This window comes from Anas acuta, chromosome 1, assembly GCF_963932015.1.
Source record: "Anas acuta chromosome 1, bAnaAcu1.1, whole genome shotgun sequence".
Taxonomy (NCBI): Eukaryota; Metazoa; Chordata; class Aves; order Anseriformes; family Anatidae; genus Anas; species Anas acuta.
Window position 1 is genome coordinate 156125348 of NC_088979.1, and position 26269 is coordinate 156151616.

At 34.4% G+C, this 26269-nt stretch overlaps 1 protein-coding gene across 2 annotated transcripts in view; it reads right to left on the reverse strand.

Moving 5' to 3' along the window:
- Positions 1-2373: 2373 nt before the first annotated feature.
- Positions 2374-26269, reverse strand: part of POC1B (POC1 centriolar protein B) — a 50433-nt gene continuing 26537 nt past the window's right edge. The window contains exons 11-12 of one of the 2 annotated variants that reach the window (XM_068667870.1): positions 5667-5849; positions 2374-4386 (exon numbers count right to left, since the gene is read on the reverse strand). In XM_068667870.1, coding sequence (XP_068523971.1) covers positions 4282-4386; positions 5667-5849 — 288 coding nt within the window. In that variant the 3' untranslated portion in view covers positions 2374-4281. Of the gene's footprint in view, positions 4387-5666; positions 5850-22815; positions 24637-26269 lie in introns of those variants that run through there. The other variant, XM_068667878.1, reaches the window with a different exon arrangement.

The following is a 26269-nucleotide window of genomic DNA, read 5'->3' on the forward strand; positions in this document are numbered from 1 at the left end:
AAAGATAGCTAATAGATGTCTTTTCTTCATCTCCTGGCAATTGCTTCCTCTTTAGCAGCTTTGAAGAGAAGCAGAGTTTCACCCTTTTATCCTGGTCTGTAAGGGCTCAAGCCATAAAAGTACTTACAGATCTAACTACTACTCTCAGTCACAGAATCCTTCATTTAGGTGGCATTGGTAGCCTCAGCTTTTCTTCCCAGCCCACCCCTGTCTCTGCAGGTGTTCACTGATGCCCACGGCTGTGATACATCCATGTGAAAAAGGTGTGACCCCCAGCCACCAGCAGACAGTATAACCAGTAATGCTGGAGCTTCTGAGGGATTCTTATCTGGATGTTCCTGCACTGGTCTAGACTGTAGGTCTTGATCTAGTCAGCGTGTCTATTGAATTTGGCCTTGAACAAAACGTAACCTGGATCAAGACTTCTTAAAAATGTACATATTCCCTTTTACCAGCGTCTTTCTTCACTGGTTGGAAATCTAAGCTCACCCACCTCATGTGAAAGGCCGTATTTCTGCTGGCTTTGGAGCAGAGGCCCAAACCCAGCTGCTTCACCACAGAACAGAGCTTTAATTCTGAGGCTGCTGGGCTCTCCAAGGTGAAGCTGATTCAGCAGCTTCCTGGGCAGCCATCCCATTTCACAGCCAGCACTCCTTAGGCAAGAGTAACTTTTCAAGGAGGTTAGGTTAGGCACATGAAGGTTAGGTTAGGTTAGGTTAGGTTAGGTTAGGTTAGGTTAGGTTAGGTTAGGTTAGGTTAGGAACATGGATCTAAACAAAGTCCTTACTTCGTTGGTCTTGTACGAGTAGCCTAGCAATTCCCATAGACCCCAGAATTAAATGATTAAACTATCAAACAGTAGGTCTTTCAACCTGCCACACCCAAGTGGTTTTGGTTTTTGCTTTTTTTTTTTTTTTTGCTTTTTTTTGTTTTATTATTTTTTGCTTCTTAAGACAGGGAACATGAAAGGAGGCCGGGTAAAGAGCTCAATCTGATTGTGTGACTTTGTGGCAGGAAATGCATTAATGAAAATAAGCAATTTTTCTGCTTCAATTTCCAGTTACAGTAACACCCGTGGTACTTCATCTAGAACTGCTGACTCTATTAGGTAAGAAATATTTTGGAAGGGGAGACACATTTTATCTTGTATAAGATTCCTCAATGCTCACCAATAAAATCCTTCAGCACTGTTGAATAAACAAGGGCCTGTTTTTTGTATTATTAGGACGCTTAAGTACAATAATAAGTTGTAAATATGTTCTATAACAGAGGTAATAAATGCAGCTTATCATTCACTGACTAGTTTAGAAAGTATATTTTTCTGCTGTATTTAAAATTTATGGTAAAATTGGTGAGGAGTGCACTCAGCATATCCTGTTAGCTGAGTCAATTGAAATTGCACCTGTTCTTGGATGCAAGTCATAACAAATGCAATCCATATACATTGTAAAGAAAAGGACTTGTCTGCACTTTTTCCAATTAACATCTGCCTTTTGGCAAGTCATTAACCTATTTTCTCACAAAGAAACGGCTTCAATTGTATTATGCATCTGAAGCGTGCAAAAGTCCCTGAGGGGGCACTCTGACAAAAACATACTGTTCCTGGATCCAATGTGAACATACATATTCATTAATTGTTTGGGGCAGAGAGTACAGAATTTCAGATTTTTACAAGTCTTACAGCGTAAACAGTTTACATAAAGCTATGTCCTTGGAAACACATTCTGATCCCAGCTACCCTTGTTCAGTGTTTTTTTGCTGTGATATGGCAATTAAAATAACTCAGCAACCCTGTAATAAGACTTCTAGGAAGGAAAAAAAAAAAAAAAGTAGAAAAAAAAATTACCTTAAAAATAGTACAGCATATTTATTTATAAATAAAGATGGCAATTTGTATTTCTGGAATCCCTCATGCTACAGGGATTTACTCAGGCAATCCCAAAATGGCTAGACAAACTTAATCTACCCCAGTTTTTCTAGACAGATGATAAGTTTAATCAGAATTTAAGCCTACAGTTTGTTTCTCATGATTATGACAAGGAAACACTGAATTATTATCTTACAAGCATAAAAGCAATAAACAGCAAACCCCCAAAGATTGGGAGTTATTCAGTTACATTTGCCTCCAGGAACTAGTTTTCCAAAACACTTTCTCAAACCACCACCTCTAATTATACAGACATGCCAGGTGTCATGCATGCTGAGAGTTTCACTGTCAACAGACTACCTGATCAAATGACAAGAACATACCTTAATTTGGAAGTGTTATGCTAGTTGACCAGGTTCACAAACAACAGAGGAAAAAATTGCATTAAGTATTAAATGCTCTCGATAAGTAGGTACTGCAAAGGAAGAAGAATTAGTAACTGTAGCTAAGGCAAAGAGAAAGACATCAGCAGAGATTTTATTAAAAAATAAAGATTTTTTAAAAAAATATTTCTGAATATTGCTGATAAATAATCCTGAAAAGCTGAACAACAACAAGAAAGTATAGTCCATATATGAGTAGCACAAAGAAAACAAGAAATAAGCCCGAGTTTTTAATAGCTACATGGTTTTGTGTCCTCTAATGAAACTAAGAAAAGGCCAAGACACAAGAGTATTTCCAAATGCAAAACACAAAGTACATCTGATCTAAAAGGCAGTATTTACATAAGTATGCATTATATAGCATTATAAAAAATTGCATAATCAAAGGTCAGGCTGTACACAATTGAATATGTAAGGCCATCTTTTCACACAAAAAATAAAAACCAAAAAATTAATCTGTGCTTAGGATGTTACATAGAAATAGTTATATCTGAGAAACTTCTACGAGGCTGTTTCTTCTCAATAAACAGCACTACTTAAGATTGAGCTGAAAATAAACAGCACTTGGTGGCAAAATTCAGGGCTTACTAATCAACTGAGGTGATTTCTGGCTACCCAAAGGCAATTACTATAAGAGAAAACGAAAAGTTATAAAAGAACATTTGGCTGCTAGTTACTTTAGCTCCATCTGCAATGGCATTTGCACAGCACTCCTGTACTTAAGCTGAACTCTGTTGATGTTAATGAGGCTCAGCCCAAGAAATGGGCTTTATCTATATACAGTCAGTTGGAGAATTGGATTAAAATGCTCCCCCCATTTCAAGTGTCCTATTTTTCAACATACAAGATGGGAAGTTGCAGAAAGAGATGACTATCTACTTGTGATTATGGATATACAAGAGATATTCTGCAATTGCCATTAAAAATAAATAGGGAGACATAAAGAAGCAGAGATGTTCTCTTTTAAAGGACAATATGACAATTGAAAATTTAGAAAATTTTAAATTGAAAATTTAGAAAGACAATTATGTCTTTCTAAAAACCACATTTTTATTACAAATAAAACCAAAATTCATTATACTTTTCAAACTGAATCACACGACATCTTTACAGATTTGTAACTTAATTTGTAACGCATTAAGCTATGGGGGGAATTCATAGCATGTGAAATTTGAGCACCTGTGGAAGTCCCTGGAGGATGAGGATATTTTATATTTCTGATATAAACTTTGCATCATTATGTGTTTGGTTCAGATATATTCCTCAGAAATGTACCTTCTAAATATAAAAACTGAATTCTGGTGGAAGTGCTCGACTGCATGTCTTGCAGCTGAATTCACACAGATCCCCTTATTGTTTCAAAGCTTAAGTGACTTCATTTTCATATTTTTAACTAAAAGTTATTACACTAAATCTTCTCACAAACATCACTAAAATATTTAGAATATGAGCAGTAACTGTTATGAGTTTTTGGTAAAATATTTGACAGTACGTAAGGGAAAAAGAAAACCTCTGGCATTTAAGCAGTCAGGGCTAATTAGACCGAATTTAATTTAGGTGCTAGAGTAATATTGCCTTGGTACAAAGAGTTTTATTTTCATAGCCCTTACCTGAGCTGAAAAACCTGCCTAGTGCACTTCCACAGTGATCGCTGTTCATCTAAAAAGATATAGCTTGTTGTTTAGTTTTAGTTAAAGATTTTACTGGGTTAAAATAAGAATCATGTAACTTTCATTGGGAATGATTTTACAAAATATTAATTTCATCTGGGCTACACTTTATTAAATGTATAACCAGACTATCTGCTTGATACTAATGTTTAAAATGTCATACGTATTTTTTCATTTTTTTTAGATCAATAGTTAGAAAAGGATTTTTTTTCCCAATTATAGTGAAATCCAATGAAGCAACATTTATTGTTTCCTTGTGAATATACAAAACATACTCATCAATACAGTTAATTTTCATCTTTTATTCTTCCTGTCTTCCCTGAAGTAAAATTTTTTGCTGATTTTCTAAGCATTCTTTCAGTTTATCTTCAGTCAAAGTCAGCCGTTGTTCCAGGATTGAAATTGTCTGCATGAAGAGGACAGTAGCAGGTTTTTTTTAATACTACTCACGCAGTATTTTTAATATTACTCAAGCAGTATTATAGAAGTGTGCAACATAGTAACATAAGAAAAATAATTTTAACTCAACAAGAAAAATAGTCTAATGTGGCTGTGCCTTAGCTATTCCTCTATTTACAATCATATTTAAAAATGATGGATTTGTATCTACAAAGACTATCTAAAAGTTTTAAATTGTTTTTACAAAATATTTTCCCTGTGACTCTGTATATGTATGTATGTATAAATTACTCAGAAATACTACATGGAAGTTGCATCCATATTTCAATATAAAAACAGACATAAATGGTGGCCCCAAATGATGTCTTCCAAAAAACTAAAAAAACCCTTCTAAGATATCAAAAAAAGCATGAAAAATTATAAAAAGCATATAAACATAAATAAATAAAAACATAAAAGCATATAAATACAAAAATTAAAAAATTAAAAAAAGGCATTCTCCAAGAGACTATCTTCCTCAAGAAAGGTAGGTTCCTGAGTTTCTTTTCAATCCAACTTACTTCCCAAAGAATTTTCAATGATGACTTGACTCTCTACTTTCCAAAACTTATTACTTAGGTTAACATATATATTGCAGAAGAATGCAAAAAAATCTTAGCCACTCCCCTTTAATGATTAATGTTAATATATTCTAGACTATAAAATAGTGTTTTAATATATAAATTGGCTTAATTTGGATTATTTAAAAAGAAGTATTAAGCATTTGCAAGCAAGTGACTCAGTCACTGACTGAGACTAATATTTGTGCTGTTTCACTGACACTTGGAATTATTCCACTGCATAGATTCCTACCTAAGCCAATACCTTGAGCACTGGGTTTGAAAAAGGATTTAACGGTGCATTGACAATTTACTTTGTTCATCCCCTGCTAATGCATGACTGTTCAAGCTGGAATCTGACAATGTCAACTCAACAACTGGCTTCTGGTAAATCCACACTAGATCTTGCTATTGAAATATAGTGACTCGTTTCCTCCAGAGTTAAAAACACAACAATAATGTTTATGATTATGCAGCAGGAAGCTTTCACTTTAGGGAACACAATACATGCAATCAGTATCTGCTGAAGGGCAAAAAAAAACAAGAGTCATTTGACTATATAACTATCCAAAATAACTCAATAGACTTTAATATTCTGACTTATGAGCATGGTTCCTGGATTTTATTTTTTTTTACCACTGACATTATCATTTTCCACTGGAAGTGTTTTCTGTTATTGCATACTTACTAGAGTCAAAACATCCAGCTGTTCCACAATGTTCTCCAAAGCATTACCCAGAGATGGGGAGATGTCTATTTGCTTGTCCACATTATGCATAGCTGATTCGCTCTCATCCTCTGACTTCCTCTTTGAACTTGTTGCCAAGACTGAAGCAGGGGGATACTGCAAATCTTCGTGGCTGACATCATCCTATAATACAGAAACACCATTTGAAGATTCAGTTGCCCTTGCTTTCATTTAATTAAAACCATACAAGAAAATAGGCAGAAAGATCTGTTTTTAATTTTTTAAAAAAATCTTTACACATGTATACACACACAAGGGTCTTCAGATTTGCTTCTTGTACCAGGTCCAATTCATAACACTTCAATTCCTTCTGACCTAAGAGGGAATTTCAGCCATGATGAATGAGGCAATAAGCATACAAAGTGTACTGAAAAATCTCAGCGGTCTTTATGAACAATTTCAACTTGAGCAAGTTTCAGGTACGTGACTGAGGAACTAGACGCTTTACTACTAGAACTTGAATTAAACTTCAAATAAATACTATTGGTGACTGGAGTTTTCTTTACAAAGATGGCTCTAGTTTACAAATTCATTCACAGCAGTCATATGGATGAAAAACCCTTATATGACCAACTTCATAGTATAAAACTTTTTTTTTTTTTTTTAATGAGTTATCTTGCACTTTTATAATAATAAAAAATAAGTAGTTTTTAATAAGTAATTTTTAGTTGTTCACTCAGTTGCATTACTTTTTGAGAAACTGATTCCTTCAGGAAATAGGAGGAGAAAACAACATAGAGAAAAGACACACACAATGCCAAGTTAAGAGAGAAATAACTTTGATGTATAAACATTGCTTCAAGGTAAGTGAAAGAGCATGATCTTCCCAATCACTTCAGTTCTTATTTGTGCCTTTAAGTTCTTAAAAGCACTTTTGAGTCAGGATAGGTTAAATCATCACTAATTCACTATACGGTTCTTCACAACAACTTTACCTGATTTATTAATGTTTTTTTGTGATTTCTCTGAAAACTTCTTCTAGCTTTAGACAGTATAAAAATAAACCAAAACTGAAATAAACTTGAGGCAATCCAATTTTATTATCTGTAATTATAATTGCAATACCTGCAACCATTACAAAATACGTGGTTACAGTTTTACAGTTTCTCTGAAATGTCTTGACAGCTGATGAAAGTATCCATTAGCAGTGAAAAGAGGATGTTTTAATCTTTTCTGATGTATTTAAAATACACACTCTTTACAACGTACCCAAAATATTTATGTTGTAAAGCTGAATAGATTTTTCAAATGCAAGTCTTAAAACCAGTGTGAGCCATTAAAAAAACGTTCTTCTAATTCTTTATAATAATCTTGTAGAAGATAAACTGCTAGGCAGAATTAGTGGCAAACCTTTATAAGATTACCAATGCATGTTGATGAGTCACCGAGGCAGGGACAGGAGGGATTTAGAAACAAGTCAGACAATTCTCTGTCAAGAAAATTTTCTCTGTAGTAGATCCTGCCTATGAATCAGGTAGGATCACAGACTGATGTATGAAATATGATAATATTATGGTTTTAATATAAATAATTCTAAATGACACCAATATTATCAGGAACTTATACCGCTGCGCTATCCACAATACTATTTCTGTATCTTCAGTGCCATCCTGCAGTCCTGACTAGCTACATGCTCTGTTCTCTGGACTCAACATGCTGATTCTCCAAAATCTTTTTTACCTGAGTGCTGGGGTTGTGCCTCTTACATCAATGAGAGTGAGAACTGAGACAAGTTACATCCACCGTCTGTCTAGCAGGGCTTTTCTTTTTACTAGCAAGTCAAATTTTAAAAAATGCTGTGATTTAAAGTATTAAGATTTACAATTAGTTTAAATTAATGCAGAAGGAGAGCAAAACAATCTGAAGATATTAGACATTGACATGTTCTTCTAAAAACAGCTCTACTCTGAAATGTGTTTCTCAGGTTCTTTTCAAAAAAGCCAGATATACTTCAGACAGAAAATAGAGATTTCATTTAAGCTCCCACAAACTGATGACAAATTTTGCTATTAAAGCCAACCTAAATGGATTCTTCTAAGCCAAGAAGGAAAGTTGTCAATTCAGGTAAACAGGGCAAACACTAAGCTACTGAAAATCTCACCAAACATTCTTTCCTACAGTAAAACCAATCCAAAATTCAATGTACCAGACAAATAGGTTGTGAATAATGCTTTATAGCTCAGTAATTGCCACCAACATTGCCAAGTCACAGTACCGGAAAAACCTAACTGTAATTTAGTGAATTAGACAAGAAATTGTGATTCTTCTATTATATGAACTCAGAAGCATACGTGGACAAAGTGATATGGAAGTGCTTATATGAATAAAGCAAAGGCCTCAGCGTCTGTCAGGCCTAAAAGGATCAAATACAGATAAACAAATAATTGAACTTCCAAAATTAGTAGGAGAGAAAAGAAATAAAATGGCTTCAAATGTTCATCTTACTTAAGTTGTGACAAAATGGTTAATACTTTTATCATATTCTGGGAATTTGTAGAGATTTTTAAATGCTGGCAGGCATCAACTAAGCTGTTACATTCAGGAGGTGTCTGGTTGACACTTAAACCTTTTCTGTTAATCAAATTTATCCCCAGCTCAGTGAAGGGGACAGAGCTGCTGAAATCTAATGCAACACTCATGTCAAAACCTGGTTGTAGACTGGTGACGCTAGTCTCAATAACTTCCTTTACTTTTTGATACCTATCAGTTCATTTGGTATAATCTTTTTATATAAAAGTTTTTAAAGAACATAAAGAACATAAAGAACTATTCAACATTCTAATTTACTAAAATTGTTTCAAGAATTAGGTGTTCCCTTTCCTTCAAATTAGCCCCTTTCTAAAGTACTTTAAATACTACCAATTCATAAACAATAATTCCGTATATTGCCAGCAATGTTGCAAAAATGCCTCATAACTAAAAAAAAAATAGCCATTCTGGAAGACATCAGAGATGTAGCTTATTTTGAGGGCATAAATTTGAATAAGGCAACAATTTCAAATTGTTACTTCTGAGCAAACTAAAAAGAAAATTTAAATGTGTACTGCGTTTTCATCCACAGCCCGTTAGTAATAAAATAGTCACATTTGGGCAACTTCATGTGAGTTACAAACAAGGAGGAGAAGGAGCAGATTTAATTAATCAACAGGAAGTTATTACCATGACATTACCAAGCGGATGTTCAATAGAAAATTAAATTTAGCTTATAAATGATGTCATAAACAACAAACCATAATTGCTCATCTTTGTTTTCTGTCAAGCAAAATTGCCCAAAACTCTGTGGGTGGTACTTAATCAATTTGTGAAAAATCCTTACACATAACCCTATCACCTCTGCATAATCCCAAATGTTTTCCTATGAGACGTTCACAGATCAGACAGAAACAAACACTGTGTCCCGATCTCCCTTCACTTCTTGATGTGTAAGAATAGAATTTGAGTAAAATGCATCCATTTATCAAGATGCCTGAACTGTTCTATTTATAGAGAACCAAGTTCCCTAAAGGAAAAAATATGAAAAAATTCAAGTCTATGTCACTCAACTGAAAATCATTAGTCTTCAATCTTCTAAGAGCTTTGAATTCAGAAAACATACACAACTGCTTCCAAATGAATATCCTAATGATCTTATAATTAAGATGGGCTTATATGAAAAAGTGACATTGGTAAGCTTCCTAATGACTCACAAAAATTTGGCATGGTATGCTTTTTCAAAATAATCCTTTAAATTTTGAACACATGGTACATTTGCCTACTAATACTAAAACATTTCTGATACTGCGATTAAAACAACTACAAACAATTAGTCATAAGTAGGGCATTAAGCTCAAACAGACCAACGAGCAAAGACAAAACAGTGTAGTCTCCCATCTTACCAGACCTTGACTTCCTGTGTTTTTTATTTTTTAAATCATGGAAAGTTTCTTAAGAGAAGTACTACACTATTGTACTAGATACTATTGTTATCACTGCTTTTTCCTCCATCTTGTGAACCCACCCTCAAACTAAAATGTTTCACTGTAGATATGCTAAATTCAACCATTTGGGGAATCTCTCTCTCTCTGTTGGTCATAATTATACACAGATAGTTTCTACTCTTTTGAAATTATTATTTTTTCCAATGAATAAATGATTCACATAAAATAGAGTTCTCTGATCTGTTAGGCTAACACTGCTTATGCTAAATTACAATCTGTTTTATCAGTTTCTGTTGCAGAAAACTTCCCTGTACTTTCAGCTGATGACAGTACTCTTCATTTCCTCTCTTCTCTCGCACGCACATGAATCAACATTATGCATGTCAAAAAATTGCCATGTGCCAAAGTGCAGTTTTCTGCCTCTTGTTATCTGATAAAGTTGTTTCTAATATATTTTATTTGCAAACTTTCATTGAAGTTTTGCATTCAAGCGATAATATACAAACTATACAGTATGTCTTTAAATAGTTCAAGCAAACACTTTAGTTTGAGCAGAACACTTTCATAGCAACTTAAAATGCAGAATTTCACATTTCATTCAGTCTTTCAGAGTTTCTTATACATCTTAGTCTTCTCTAGTTCTTAAAAGAATGTCCAAGCTAAAAGAACCCAAACATTTGAATTGAAAATACTTACTGTAAATGCCTCTCATCCAGTCTGAGAAGGAAATATTCAGTCTCCTCTCTCCCACAAGTATTATCACGGATGATAACATATACTTTAATGTAAAACCCAGTCATGATTGTCAGTGGTATCAGGATACAAACACACAGCCAACATACCAAGCAACACTAGTCCTTAGCAAAACACACATTTTCACTGACAGCAGTTTCTTAGTTGTGCAAATAATGTAGTCATTTTGAAGCTAGCTGAATTTATAGAGGTCAAGAGGTCAATACAGTACAATAAAAGCTAACTGCTAAGTTGTTTATAAAAATACAAGTGCAAAATTAAGTGAAATCCTGATGCTGAAATCCTGATGCCCTTTTAGCTATGATCTGACTAATAAGATTTATTTTATATTTTCTTACAGGTATGTTAAATTTAGCATTGCTGTGATAGCATAAAATACTAAACATTTCTGTTCACAAGCACATCTGAATAGAGAGTTTTATGATAAGAAATGATATTGTACAAGTATTCGTTCAAATACTTATAGAGAAACTGGCTATGTTGTTTTGCTGCGCCAGCTTTTTCCCTTAAGTTTTATTTGCCATTACTGCTTCTCTGAGAAAACACTGAACAACTATGCACATCCAGTGTACTGAATATTTTGCAACTCCATGTGTATAGAACCTAGAACACAACAATTTGTTCCATATTCCTTTCTTGTCAAGAGAATATGGAAAAAGAACCAAAACCAAGGGTTGTTTTCTCTAAGAAATATAAAAATTAAATAAAATTGCCTAACAAAAAAATCACAGAGTCCATAAATATTTGGGTACATACAGGTAGAAACAAGTCATATTTCTCCAAGATTTTTCTAAACTCTTAGATTAGCAGTAATACCTAAGCTTTACATAAGGACACAAAAAGTAATTTTCTGAGTTTGCTCGTTTTCTGCTATTGATGTTAATTTCTAATGTCAACAGTTCCCTGCACAGTCAGAGTCTGATCCAATAAACTGAAAACTGAATAGTTATGCTCTGCTTCCTCTGGATTTGGATAAACTAAACCCCTAAAATGAAATACTCAGAGTACCTCAGTACTGTAGCTATGCAGTTTGCAAAGAAATAAGAGAACCATGACCCATTAAGCATGGTCTAAGTAAACCACAGCCTTTCTTCTAAACTGAGGTTTTCCCCCAGCAAAGCAAGGAATAATGCTGAAAAACAAAAAGAAGTAATGAACATCCTACACAAACTAGAGACAGAAATCATTAAAAGTTCAATTTCCAAAGGCGAGAAATTCCCTGCCAGGAAGTCAATTCTAAACATAACAGTTCAGGAAGACCATATTCAAACACTTTTATAGATGATAAAAATACTTACACCACAGGGACTGAAAATAATATGTACCCTATGGCATAAAGGTAAAGGAGGGTAATAAATGATCTTCAGTGTATCTTCACCTTCAGCAGGAAGCTTTGTAAAACTGAGGACAAATAATGTGAAACCACAGAAACATTCTCCCTAATCACAACTGCAAAATAAAATAGCCTTTTTTAATTAAGCAAATTACTTTGGACTATGTATGTGCACATCTAAGGGAACATCTTATAGCTACAATCAGTGCTAAAGTTTCAAGACTTGTTTTTACCCATATAGAGTGCTAATAAAAACATTAAATACTCTGCATGAACTTCTTATCCATACTAGGGCAGGGAAAAATTGGAGGGCAGGAAGAATACTTGTAGCAGAAACTGGGAACATGAAATAGATATTAGAAATGAAATAAAGAAGTCAGATGAATAACCCTATATGGACAAGACCTCCTTTCTAACACTATAAATAGAATATTCTGCTATATTTGATACTACAAATACTAATGAATTAAACCAGATCAAACCAACCAAACAAACAAAACTAGGACTTTCTATTTAGCATGTGATTAAACTTCCTATACTTGATTTAGCAGACTGGGGGTGTCACAGAAGGCAACAAATCCATGGAGGGAAGGAGGCAGGGTTACCTGCCTTAGTGTGAGTGAGAGCACAGCATCTTCATCGCATTTACTCAGAGAAATCATAGCTGTGCTTCTGGATTGTCTGCTCATGTCTTCTTCCCGTATCTTCCTTCTACTTAAGAAACTAACTGAAAGTCTCTGCTTTAGACCAACAGCTAGCTAAATGAATTTAACTGAACTTTATAAAGAAACAATAGGTGGTAACAGTATGATTTATTGAGCAGAGTCTTAAAGAATGTGTGCTAGCACTTCATCCATCTCATTCAAATGGCTGGCAAAGTCGTCTATTATATTAATTGGAATTGTTCAAAAAGAATTTACAATAAAAAGAGACTGTTCAACAAATCCAAGTGAAGGAATTTCCCCACTTGAAGACACATTTAATCCTAAGAAACCCAAACCACAGTAATTTTTCTTAACTTTAATTTCTCAAGCTATGTAAAATACTTTACAATATGTAATTGATTTCTCTTAGATAACTGTCTGTTCTACTTAACCTGATGAGGCAAATCTTTACCAAGTTACACTGTATTTAAATGAGACGAGCTAAAAGAACACACATTCATCTTCAACTCCACCTCTCAGTAAGAACAAACAAAAGATTACTGAAGAGAAAATCCTTAAAGACAGATTGTGCCAGGACAAAAAGAATTGAAGAATATGTATAACCTTCTCCTAAACCCTGCAGAAAGCTGAGAAAAACTGCAGTCCTTGTGCTCCAGTCTCAACAGACAAGGGGCTGGTGCTTCACAAGAGTGGGAGGTTGTTGCGGAACCAGAATAGAGCAATCTGTGTTGCATGGCCTCTCTTCATCTATACACACACACACATATACATATTACATTATCAGACCCCATAGTATAGAAGCATATAATGATACCACATATCTTTCTGCCAACTCGTATATAAGTGTATATATACACGTATAAATATATAAAAGCATGTACACACATATACATCCATACAACCTTATTTCAAGCTATATGTAAAGCCAACAAAGTTCTTTTCTGTTGGCACAGCATTACCTCTGTTTGGTCAGGATAACAGTATCAGTGATATAGTGTGATTTTTTGGGGGGAGTACTTCATGTCAGCATAATGCTGACATGAATGTATGTCAACAAAACTTCCCTGCATAGAGAAACCCAGTTTCCATCCCAGTAAGTGATGATAGGAAATGCAGAGTGTCTGTACGGAAGGATTTCACAGACAAATCTTCTGTTGTTAACTAAGCTTTGACTTCCGCTCAGAGTAGGGGTAGCAACAGGAGAATATAGCATTTGACCTGTGGCTGTTGACGATATCACTGTTTTTACTCCTGCTTCTATGGAGCAAACAATTTCCTCCAGTTCATATTATTTACAAGAAAATGTCAAGGAGTAAAAAGCATTAGGAACTCAGTTAGCAATCCAGCACATTAGAGTACAAAGTTAAGCCAGCACAATTGCTTGAAGACTTTGCCAAAGAGTCAGATGCTACTATTAGATAAAAAGATGCACAGTATTTTGCAACTTGAAATTTCAGTCTCCTGGATATAGCCATTTTACTATGTAATGAAGGAACACTGTTTTATTAATTTATTCATTATTAGCTTTTGCTAATTAAGTGTTACAGACGTATAAGAGATGATTTGGACATCAAATACTTTAACAATTATGTAACAGAAAACTCCCATAAGGATAAAACAAGGCTTGAAAAATTTGTGAAAATTTAAATTCATGTGCTTTTGTTAGGTTTCAATTAATACCTACAGAAATAAAAGTCTACACTGACCTATTTCATTGCTCAGCATTATTAATAGGCTGAAGTTTTGGACAAGTTGTCCAATTTGTCCAGGTAGAAACAATGCTCAGCACTGCTGAGTTTAGTTCAGAGGTGGGATTTTCAAAATTTGCTTTAATAGCACAAGCATAATTTTGTTCTTTCTTAAATCAATTGAATTTTACAGTTTACTGTATAGGGAATAAAATTAGAAACTGCAGAAAGCTTTTGAGGATTCCACACAAACATGCAAGAAATGTTAACTTTGGAGTTGTCTGACATGTCTGTTTTACTCTTGAAATATCATTTATTTTAATCCTATTACAAACTTCTGTCAAAATACACACATTGTTCAACACCAATTAAAATGCTAAATGTGTTGGCACATAAGATTGGTAGGTAGATAAGTTCTGCTTGGATGTATTAAAAAGCAATTCAACTATGATAAAAATTGCAGCTAAAGCATTAAGGTTGCCAATAATAGTGCTATCTTGAAATGCTTCATAATTTTCTACCATTTTTGGGCTCTGACAGTTGGAACTTTAAGAAAACAAAAATAAACATCTTACATGAAATAAGAGTATGATCTCTAGTTCTGTTAGTTCGTTAATATCAAAATTCAGTTTTTTAAAAAATAAAAATCTTTCTGTAATAAGCTGAGAAAGTGGGTTTTATTGCTCAAGGAATTCATTAGCCACCAGACTTTAAATATTCATCTTCCTCCCATTTGTCACTTGGTATTTGTATTTTAGCCCATTTCTTCTTTCCCTACTTAATGTGACAAAAATTAACATTGGGAGGTGACTAAACTGTATGCATATGATAAATGGTAACACCACACTGACCAAATTTGCAGTCAAGGCAAGTGGAAAGGTGGATAGGATAACAGACTCAGTAAAATTGAACTCCAAGTACGTTTGTTATTCTTAAATTTCACAGGAATATACTATTAAAAGAGGTCTTTATCACTTACTCCAGTCCTCACCTACAAAATGGAGTCTGCACTTAGAACTTTCTCATGGAACAATCTCTTTCTTATTCTGGAACCAGCATGTCCCATGATTTTTATTTTTATTTAAGTTCTAAAAAGCCAGAATGCAAATACATTGAGAGTAGACAAAATGTAGTTTATACAGATTATGTTCCAATCAAGTAACAACATAAAACTTTCCCATTTCTGCCTCAGCAAATGTTCTTAATATCACAAACATCACATACATAGTTAATGACTTTTGTTAAAATAAAAATGGATAAACTATACTGAGAAAAACAAAAGTAGTCAGCTAAAATTTAGGGGGTTGTTCTCCACTTACACAAATCATACTGGAAGAAAAGCAAAGTGCAGAACTCTGAGCCAATAAGAAGGGTGAAGAAGAAAAGTAATGACTTTACAAAATGCTATCCCCTTTTTTTCAGTTCTTTGAGTGGGAATGTCTTAAGGATTAAGATGCTGATTCATATTAGTGATGTCAAATAGATGGCTTCTTTGTAATCAGCTTATCCTTCCTGACAACTGGAAAAAAATAAAAAATAAAAAAGTACAAACTCCTGCCTCGTTCAGCAGCAAAATCTTATGAGGTAAACAGCTTGAGGAAGCTCTGCCTCATGATTCTTAAAGGATCCCTTTGCCACAAAGCTGTAGAAGGGCAGTTGGTGATTACAGCCCAAGGGAAGCAACCTGGTCTTGTGTCCATGAAAACTCACAACTTTGTGTTCCAAATACAATTGCTCTCACATCTTATTACTCCTTCCTGGTTTATGGGAGAACTCCAGTTATCAAAACGTAGTTTCCATTCTTTGTAGTAATGCTTATGCAAATGGAAGAGTTGAGGTATTACAAGCAGACAGACAATTCACAGAGAACATGTTACGTTCAGCAATGCATAGCATCTTTTCCACAGAATAGGTTCTGATGAACAGGGCCACTGTGAACTGGCACATTGCTCTTCATTTAAAGTATATAAGTAGAAAACATTAACATAATTTGCAATTTTTATTTTTTTTAAAGCATAGCATCTTACAGGGCAGTAAAATACATACACAAAGAAATACCACTTTAGAATATAAGGAGATATATATATATATATATATATGCTTATATATATATGTATATATATAAAGTCTCTCCTCTACACATATACATACACTTACATATATGTGTTTTATACATTTATAACATTTTTGTATGTGTGTATACATATACGTATATGCACATACACACAGACATATATGTATACACATACATATATAAAAACACCTTAGAAACTCTTATATTACCTTAGAAGAAAAATAAACCACAGGTGTGCCTTCTGTAACAAGCAAAACTTTAAAATTGTGAATGTGTGTATTAGGAAAGTAAATGGAAAACATCAAGTAAAGGGGTTTACCACTCCAAGATAAATATTAATTTCCACTGGTCACAATGTATTATTTTATTCATATTTCCACCCAGATTTAAAGTTGTTAAACACCCATGCGATTCTTCTGCACACATTCTGTATTTAATTATGTTTGCTTCTACATTACTAGCACTTGCAGTATGTTTTATTTTTTGTTTGATTTGAATGGCCACATTTAAAATATTAAAATTAGCACTCCATGTTCAAAATGGGAAAAAATGTGAGAACACAATTATACATACAAAATCACTGTTTAACTTGCTCACCTTCCTATTGATCCAGAGTTAAAAAAAAAAAAAAAAAAAGTTTATTGGAGTGATATTTGTATTAGTGCCATTCAGATACGAGCTGTCCCAGTCTAAACAGCACTTAATATCAATTGTCTTTTTATAGGCCTACACAGTTAAGTTTATTCTTGCATTACTTCTCTACCAAAGGCCTGGCACAAAAGTTAATCTACACCAAAAAGAAACATTTAATGGTGTAAAGAAGCATCCTTTTAATGTGAGTAACACACTGGCAGCTAAAACAGGAGCTCCAGTATGCTCCCCAAGCAGGACTGAAAGCCAAACTATACGTAAAACTCGGAATTGAAGTGCAAGTACAGGACTCACTTTATGACACATACTTCAATAAACTACTCAGTTTCTTCTGTTCTGGAAATCTGGTCCTCATGCTTGACCAGGACAAATTGAAACTGGAAACTTTTATTCTGTTCCTGCTTGCCATTTCTTTAGAATTGAAGTCTGGTGCTTTACTGAGCAATAGAACAAAAATTTTGTCAGGAATCACCATGAATTTAAATTAAAGCCCTCTTGTTTTGGAATGATGACTAAGTTGCAGCCACTATTCTTTATTTTTAGGGAAAAAATGTAGTAATACTATAAAAGTTTAACGGTTATGAAAGGAAGACCACTTTGATATTTTATTATCACCAGTAGCAGTCTAAAAGATGCAAGAATTTACGGAATGTTATGTTCATGCAAGATAGAGGAGATATACCATTTCCTGTACTTCAATGAAAACACATGGTGTCACTGGTGCTCCCTGTCATCTATCTCCCTGCATCTTAAGGAAATAATTTCTAATAATAGCGGATGATATTAACACAAATCTCTACAGAGGATACTCTCAGCTTTCAGCTGCATGGGATTGCTAAACAATGTGGAATCAATTATATACTATCAGTTATGACAGGTAGTGGTCTAGTCAGCACGTGGAGATGCCACACTCAGTGGGATATGGAAGAAGACATACATACTTGAGAAGATGCTAAAGTGAAAATAAAAATGAAAGCAGTTAGCACTATAATCCCAGATCAGCAGCTGGCATTCCAATCCTAAATGCCAAATTCCTCTTTGGGAGTTAGAGCCTTCACAGATAAAATGTATTGTTGCTTTTTACATCTTATAGTGGTAGAATAATATAAATGACTACAAACTATAAATGATGAAATGTAGCAGATTGGGATAATTGAACGCATCAGTAAAATTCTATCGCCATTAGAATTAGGAGCAATAACAAGGACATTTTTGCCTACTTTCCTAAGGAAACAATGCTTACACTATCATTTCTGTCTGCCTGTCTCCACACCTCATTTGTAATTTTTGAACTTGTTGCAGATTTAAGAGGGTCTGACAGAGGAATCTGACAGAGATATCTTAGAGAGCTGATTTCTGATAAGCTTCCTGAGAATAGATTGCCAGCTAAAGGACAGAAATCGTTAAGTACTCCCACTGGGACAGAGGCTCTGGCACAAGTTTACATATTATTAGAGACTACAGAATGCATACAAGAGAAATAGAACTTACAATTACCTCAAAACAAGGGAAAGGGTTAAAACAAAACGTGAAAAATAGATTTGTAGGAAGCTAGCATACATTATTTCTGTCATTCAAGGATTATTTGTACTTTACAAATATCAGGAACAAAAGAAATCCTAGCAATACTAGAAATCCTAGTATTCTTAGTAGCCAGAAATATTAATGAGTGGTATAGAAAAAAAAAAATAAAGTGGTTAATAAAGTTCCTAATCTTCCGTTTAGGAAGACAATGAATGAAGTAGTTGCATTTCTGGCAAAACACTTTCTAACCCAAACATAAGTAAAAAAAAAAAAAAAAAGACTAGTAAATAACTTACATGGTATGCAAAAATTTTTAAATCTTGGGTTATGTATGGTATACTCAATGGATCTAAACTAACTTAACAAGTAAATTATGGTGTTGTTGCTCTTTTTTTTTTTTTTCCTAATATCCCATAATAATGGAACAATACCAGAGGAATATGGAAGCTAACATTCTATCAATACTTAGAAAGGACAAACAGGATAATGATGTGGTCACAGGTCACAGTTGGCTTGAGAATAATGTGAGGGAAACACTGAAAATTTGATTTATGATATAACTGGCAAGTATATATGGCACAACATAAAGTGAATCAATATACTTTGAGAAAGAACAGGAAGAAAAAAAAAAGATCTGCCAAACTTAAGATCTCTTGCTAATGAAATGTTTAGTTAAACTGTTCCTGATAAAAGTAAATGTATATACTTTTCCATAATATGCATGCTACAATTTTAATTTAGGTCAAAATGCAGTATGAACTAAATTATCTCTAATTTATCTCTGTTTCTTCAAAATCAGTAAAATTAGGAAGTTACTATGGAACTATGTTTTTTTTAATGATTCCACTGAAATTCGTTCTTGCCTCTGTCCTATGCAAAAGGTGCCAGTGATCTGAAAGATAAAGTTTACATAAGTTGCAAGAAAGACATCCTGAAAACTAAAATAGTCAAAGCTGCTTGAGAGTCTGACTTCACTCAACTGTCCAAACACAACATCATGTTCAAAGGTAAGATCTCAGAGATGGAGGTGTTATTGAACAATATGCTCTAGAAAGCAGAGTTTTGGAAAATAATTGCAGTGTCATAATATATAAGTGACTGAAATAATAAAATTTAATGTGGAAAGATTATTGAGTGAAAAATTATGGTAACTTCTATGCAGTTTTAACTAGATGAATCTACTGAGCAAGAGGTAGTATTATACTGCTATTTATATATTTTTGTAATTAATATATATATTATATTCATTTATATTTATATATTATATAAAAGTATATATATATATTTATATTACAAATACATATATATATATATATATATATATATATATATATATATATATATATATATATATATTACACTGGCAAAAACATGACAGAAATTCTGTGTCCATACTTCCAAAGGGATGTGTAGGAAATGAGAAAACGCCTATTAGAACAAATCATGGCTTGGAAGAGTAATATTTTCAGTGAGAAACAATGTTTACAATTTAAAAGTTGTAAGAATATTATAAATTTATAAGTATTAACACTGTTTATCTAAGAACAGGTTAAGGATAAAGTAATTAATTCACTTAAACCTTTATGTCAAGAAAGGGGTCTTCCTATGTTGTGATAAAAGTGCTGTAATATTGCATCAGAGTTTCATGGCAATGCCTGTGCTTCAGGTACCTGAATTGCAATGAGGAAGTGGTATCCTGGAGTTTGGGAAGTACAATTTCTACACAGCACAAAGGGAGACAACAGCACCCCTCTTCTCCCCCCAAGCACCAAACTGAGCTGGACCAGAGTCCCATACGGTGAGGAGATACATGGCATTGCTGTCGGTCACACAACTCCTACATACTTTTTTTTTTGTTGCTGTCAAATACTATTTATTGCAAAATGCATAAAGAGCAATGGAATCCAGAGGTGGTTGTTCTTGTGTGTGTGTGTGTGTGTGTGGTTTTTTTTTCAGAAAACTTTATTCATTGACAACAGACTTCTTTCCTCTGATGCCATACACTTTCAACTTACAGTGCTTCAAATTCAAACATGAAGAATCACTCAATTACTGCAGGTGACTTTTCTAGATATTAAATATGTGGGCTCAATGGACATTGGTTAACTTAAACTGGGATACTGCTAGCACTAACCTCCTACTTAACCTCCAAATATTTTTTCCCACTATTTCCTTTGTGCTGGTATCAGTGCTTAGATAGCTGAGCAGATCAGGGAATTGCCTTGGATGCAATTAACCAGACAAAAACAGTTTCTAAGTTAAAGTGACTGTGAAATCATCCTTTGGCATTGTTCTGCCTACTTTCTGACCTCAAAACTATTTTAGTGGAAGATAGGACCTAAAAGGCTTTCAGAGTTTTTTCTGCATCAAATATCTAAATGATGAGGCTAGTATGGATAAATATTTTTGCTCTTGTTGCTGAATTTTATTTGAAAAGTCTCAATTTTTACGTCCTATTTTAAGTAACCTATGTCATTTTTTAATTCAAGTCAGTTGCTCCATTATCTCACATGCAGCAAGTAACTACATCTCTTATAGCAAACTAGCTAGCAATGCAGCAAGGTCTTCAAGGACAGATATGTTGTATTAGAACAACTGATATATTTGGAAAATGCTCAAACAAGACTTTAGGCAGAAAGCACCCTCTGGGTTTAGATATCACTGTAATCTCAGTGATAAACAGAATTTGCAAGCATTTGTTCAAGCACTGTCATTTAGAAATATAAGAAGAGATTTAAATAGTATTAGTGTTTTCTTTTGTAACACACTTGCATTAATCATTTTTGAACAACACATTGGCTGAATATGTTTCATTTTATACTCAAGGTTGCACCACACATCTGCAAGCATGCTGCACTAACCTTAGACTCCAATAATATTTAAAAACAAAGGGCAAGCCAACAGCTTAGCATCTTGTTTTCTAGCATGCTTGATCTGCGGCACAGCTTTATTATCCAGCTTAAGATAAACAAAAGTAAAACCTTGTAACCTTTTCAAAAAGTCACACACTATGAACTGATCCAAACATTCCCATGTTGCTCTGCCCCACAGTGTGGGATTTCAGAATTATTGAAGTGCTGTGAATATTAAGAAGTTCAAAACTTAACTTGTACTACTGAAAACAAACAAACAAACAAAAAACAGGTGTTTAGAATAACAGAGCTACTGAACGCTAACTTCATTAACTTCCATTAAGCTAAATGATTCACAAATGGCATTTAGATCAGTAGTAAATCATCATCTAGGTCAGCAGGAAGCTCATTATGGACTGACAAGCCAAGTGACAGAGACACTTTTCTGCAAGTGCTATAGTAGTAATTTCCTGTGTGAAAGGCTTGCTGCTGTTCGTGCATTCCTCGGGGGATAGTTCTTCTCAGAGGATGTTACTCTTCCCCAGGAAGAGGAAGGAACCAGTTGTTATTGGATGTGTGGGTTGATAGCTGTCGGGCATTTTCTACATGCCTCTGAATCAGCTGTGAGAACTGTGAATGCAGCTTGGATTCCCAGCTGGAGCGGGAGAAAACATGACTTTGGCAGACAAGGTCAGAACACACGAGTACAGTATCTCAGGAAGTTGAAATAGTAATAATACCTGGAACTTCTGAGCCCCTAGTTCCCAGAAAAGTGCTGATTTGCTAGAGGAACAATATAAAGACATGGGTCAACCTGAAAGCATTCCTGAGGCATTGCACTGTTGCCATGACTAAGACATTATACAAAGTAAAAGTTCTTAAATCATTCTCAAGTAATTTATAGTAAGCCAATTACCTTATGAAATGGTACCAAAAGTTCAACAGCAGCATCCATTAAGGATGTCGCTATTGGGCAATGGCAACATAAGTACATAGACTGCTTTGTGAGGAAACTAAATATTGAAGTCTTTTATACTGGAGTGGTTAGGAGGGGTTCCTGTTCAGTCCCTCTCTGGAACTTGCTGTCCTGCTGTAACTAGCTCCCTCCACATCTACTGGGACACTTACAGGACAGGTCATCCATAGCTAGTCCATGCCTAGTCCAGAATCAGTGAGTTCAGTGTTACATCCTACCTATTTTTTCTTTAGTGGAAGCACTAGTTCTTAGTTTCTTTATCCTGCCAGCTGCTAGCTTCCAAACTCAGTAAAAAATTATTAGATCAAAAAAAAAATATATATATATATATACAAAAGGGAGATGGGAAAGAGACAGACATAAACAATATAAACTCATAAGCTTCATTTCCTCAGGAAAGCAGGTTAAAAATAGTATAAGGAATATTATATTCTTGCACTCTCTAGTGCCCAAATTCAGAATTCCGTCTCCAGTGAAAACTTGACTCTCTCTCAAGCTCCAGTTCCCTCAAAGAATATAATGAAGCCTATTAGTGAACATCATGACATGTATTATTACCTAATTAAGTAGCAGCACAACACATTTCCTGTTCTTTCCTTGTAAACCTGCAGTTACATGCTGTGGTAGAATATCATCGCTGCAAAATGCAAGGGTCATTTGGATCATATTCTTTTTTTATTACAAATATTGAGTTCACCTTTATGTATCCTGATCTTTGTTATCTGATGCTTGTATTATCAAAGCATAACTCTTTTAAGATTAAGTACACCAATCTTTTTAAACATGCCTGCACCTGTATAAAGATATTTAAAAGTTTAGAGTTTCACTGTTCAATATGTCAAATGTTTCATCCTTTTGGCACTTAGGACAGAAGATTAGCTGTTTTGTTTGTATATACCCTGCTTTCTTTGAAAGACCCCATGCTGGGCAACAGGCAAGGCTGTTCCTACTGCCTCATGGCTTCCCCATGGATTAGGGGAACAACATTCCTTTTGGAGAGATGGGAGACTTTCCTTTCCTGGAGCAGCTGAACATGCTTAGCTGCAGAGCCGGGGTGGAGAAGGCGGCAACTTACATGTATCTTCTGCCTCCAGCCCCAAGCACTGTACCTGTAGAGCACACAAAGAAAAGAAAGGTCTGTGCTCTAAGCCCTGAGGACACTAACTATTGCTTCTGCAAGAGCAACGCTGAACAGAGAGAAACATTTTCAGAGACACAAGAGCAGGGTTTACAAATTCTTACTTTTTATTCTGTCACAATGACCACTTCTGAGTCCCTCTATTTATGATATTTATTCTTCTGGTTTATGCTTTCATAAGACATCAGAGAGTCAAAGATTTTGAAAGTTTTTAGTATGCTCACAAAAAAGCTGCAATTTTAGTTCACAACTTTGCAGAAGCAGGATCTTTTCACATTAACCCATAATTTTATTCTGTGTTTATGATTTGGAGTCTGGATCATGGAGTTTCCAGTTTGTTCAAACCACATTTGCTGGAAATCACAAGAATAGAAATATAAAAATATAAAGTAAAAACGTAAAAAGATAAACCTATACTTATTCAGGGAGTAGCCTTTGTTATTTTGAAATTAGTTTTCTATTATGTGGTGTGAATATTAATTTTGCACCTTGAAGTGGTGCTATGGCTCTGTCTAGAACAGAGGAAGGTAAAGCAGATGGGAGAAAGACTGATGGGAGAGGTCAGTGTCGATTTTGATCAAAGCCCTTCTACTGCTGGCATCACTCCTCAGTGCTGAACTCTGATGTAGTCTAGAGTTTTGGTCAAGGAACACAAGCAGGGCTTTTCTTTTGTCTCTTCTTACAGGACAAGGACTCTGGTCTTCTTATTAAAAGGGCAGTGACACAATTTTCCTTTGGTAGAGACAAGCATACAAATGTCATGCTATAATCTGAGCTTAAGTGAAAAGCTGAATGTTGAAAGTCCCAAGGAAACACGAGATGCATGAACTGTGGAAAACTGTTGTGATTTCAGACAAACTTTAACAACTGCTGGGCACAGGGAAGTGCCACAAAAATTCTGCTCCACTGGATGTTCCCTTCCACATTGGACTTGGGGCCCAGAGGAGGTGATATAGCTGTAAAGTTCTATTTTTTTTTCCCTTTCTTCCTTTTCCCCTTCCCTTAACCGCAGTGAAGAGGGTTGGTGTTTATTTCCAAGTACAGCTGAAGCCAGGAAAGAATGCAGATCATAATATATTTGAAGTTGCATGGTAAGTAAAATATGCAGTTTTTAGCTTTTAAGATAAAATTCTTGTGTCATGCTCTTCTATAGAATTCTAGAGTTGGGTTAAGGAAGAGACAATATTCCCAGATGATCTTTTCAAAATAAGTTCCCACGAGAAGAAGAGTTGTGTAAGTTTTAACGTACACAGAGATGGAAGAACTAGATGCAAGTTTTGAATTTGTCATCGCTGCCACACTTTACTACTTACATGGGGTTGTTTATTTCTTGGCTGTACTAAAAATAAAGGCAGTAAAAATTGTGTCAAAAATATATACACCCTGAAATACATACTGAGGAATCTATGTGCATACGGTAAATGAGAATACAGATGCTTCTAACATTTGCATTAAGAGATTTAACACAAATGCAATACAGATTTATTAACAATGTCTTACCTCGAGGAATAAAAAATTCACATGATCTTATTTTCTTTAAAATATTTAACAGGTTTTGGGGGAGAAGGAATTCATTAGGTCACTATCTATTTTAAAACATAGTATGTCCTGTTACCATAAACAGTCATTATCTTTCCTCTTCCAACAATGAACCCATACTCTTAACTTTGTAGAAACCATACTGAAAAAGAATAATAAGTATGTCTTACTTTGTGTTAACTAGCACTGGAAGAGAAAGAACAGCAAACATCTCACAGCCAGTGCAGACTTTCTGACTTCCAGATTACAGCACATTGCTTTGCTTCCTCCAAATCCTGTTTACATGAGCAAGGTCAAGGGATGGAACATTAGAGAGCCTCTACAGTGATTTCCTGCTGCTGTCAGTAAAAACTACTGAGACATCATCAACTTTCCCTTGTTCCCAACAGCTTATCAGGGACTGGAGGTTATCGATGTATTGACTTACAGACTTTTTTTTTTGCCAACCTCCCTCCCTCAAAACTACAAGTAAGATCAGAGGACAAAACAGATCAGAGGAAAATAGTTCCAAAGTAATGTTTTCAGGGTTTTTGGTGAGATAGGAATAAAAAAAAGACCCACACAGCTGTCCCAAAATCTTGACCCCCCCCATTCAGTGAACATTTTCACAGTTTAAAAGGGTAGCACAGACCTCATTTCTAACAACTGCAACAGATGAAGACTCCTACCATTGGAAAAGTCAGGGCATTACGAAAATACCAGTTAGTTAAGCATATTCTGTGTTTTTATACTCATTTCAGTAACACACGGGAGACCTGAATAAATGAATCATCAAATTCAAAACTATTTTCCTGAAAATATCAATATACTGACATAATTACAAAGGTATTAAGAAATTCTGGTTCAAAAGAAAACAGCTCTGTACCGATGATTACACTTAAGTTTTTCCACTGATACAATCATCATGTTCCCTTCACTAAGTTCACAAAAGAAGTTGCATCAGTTTGGATCTTAGACAAAAACAGTGTTCAAGAAGAACTGCCTTTACAACTTATAAGTTAAAACAAATGCTGAAAAGATACAGTATTTAAAGTTTAATTATTTGATTGTTTTCCAGCAAAACCCCTACAATAAAATTATTTCTGTATATCTTGGCTTAGTTTTCAGTGCAAGAAAATTAAAGTAAATTTGGAAAACAAAAACGTGTGAGTAGGCATTTTCAAGTATGGAAGTTACTTTGAATTGTTGGCTTTGATAAAAAAAATAAATTATGTCTGAGGACATTAAATATTCCTTGAGGAGAAGAGAAAGAGTGACAAGAAAACATAATACCAGTATTTCCTCATACAGATAAATCTCAAAGTATAAATAAATTAAGAAAATATATTTTTAATTCACAACAATAAGGAGTATCAAATTTTAAAATATTTGTTTTTAAAGTTTTGTCTGTGCAGATTGCTGTAAAGAATAAATGACAATATTACTTAGCTTCA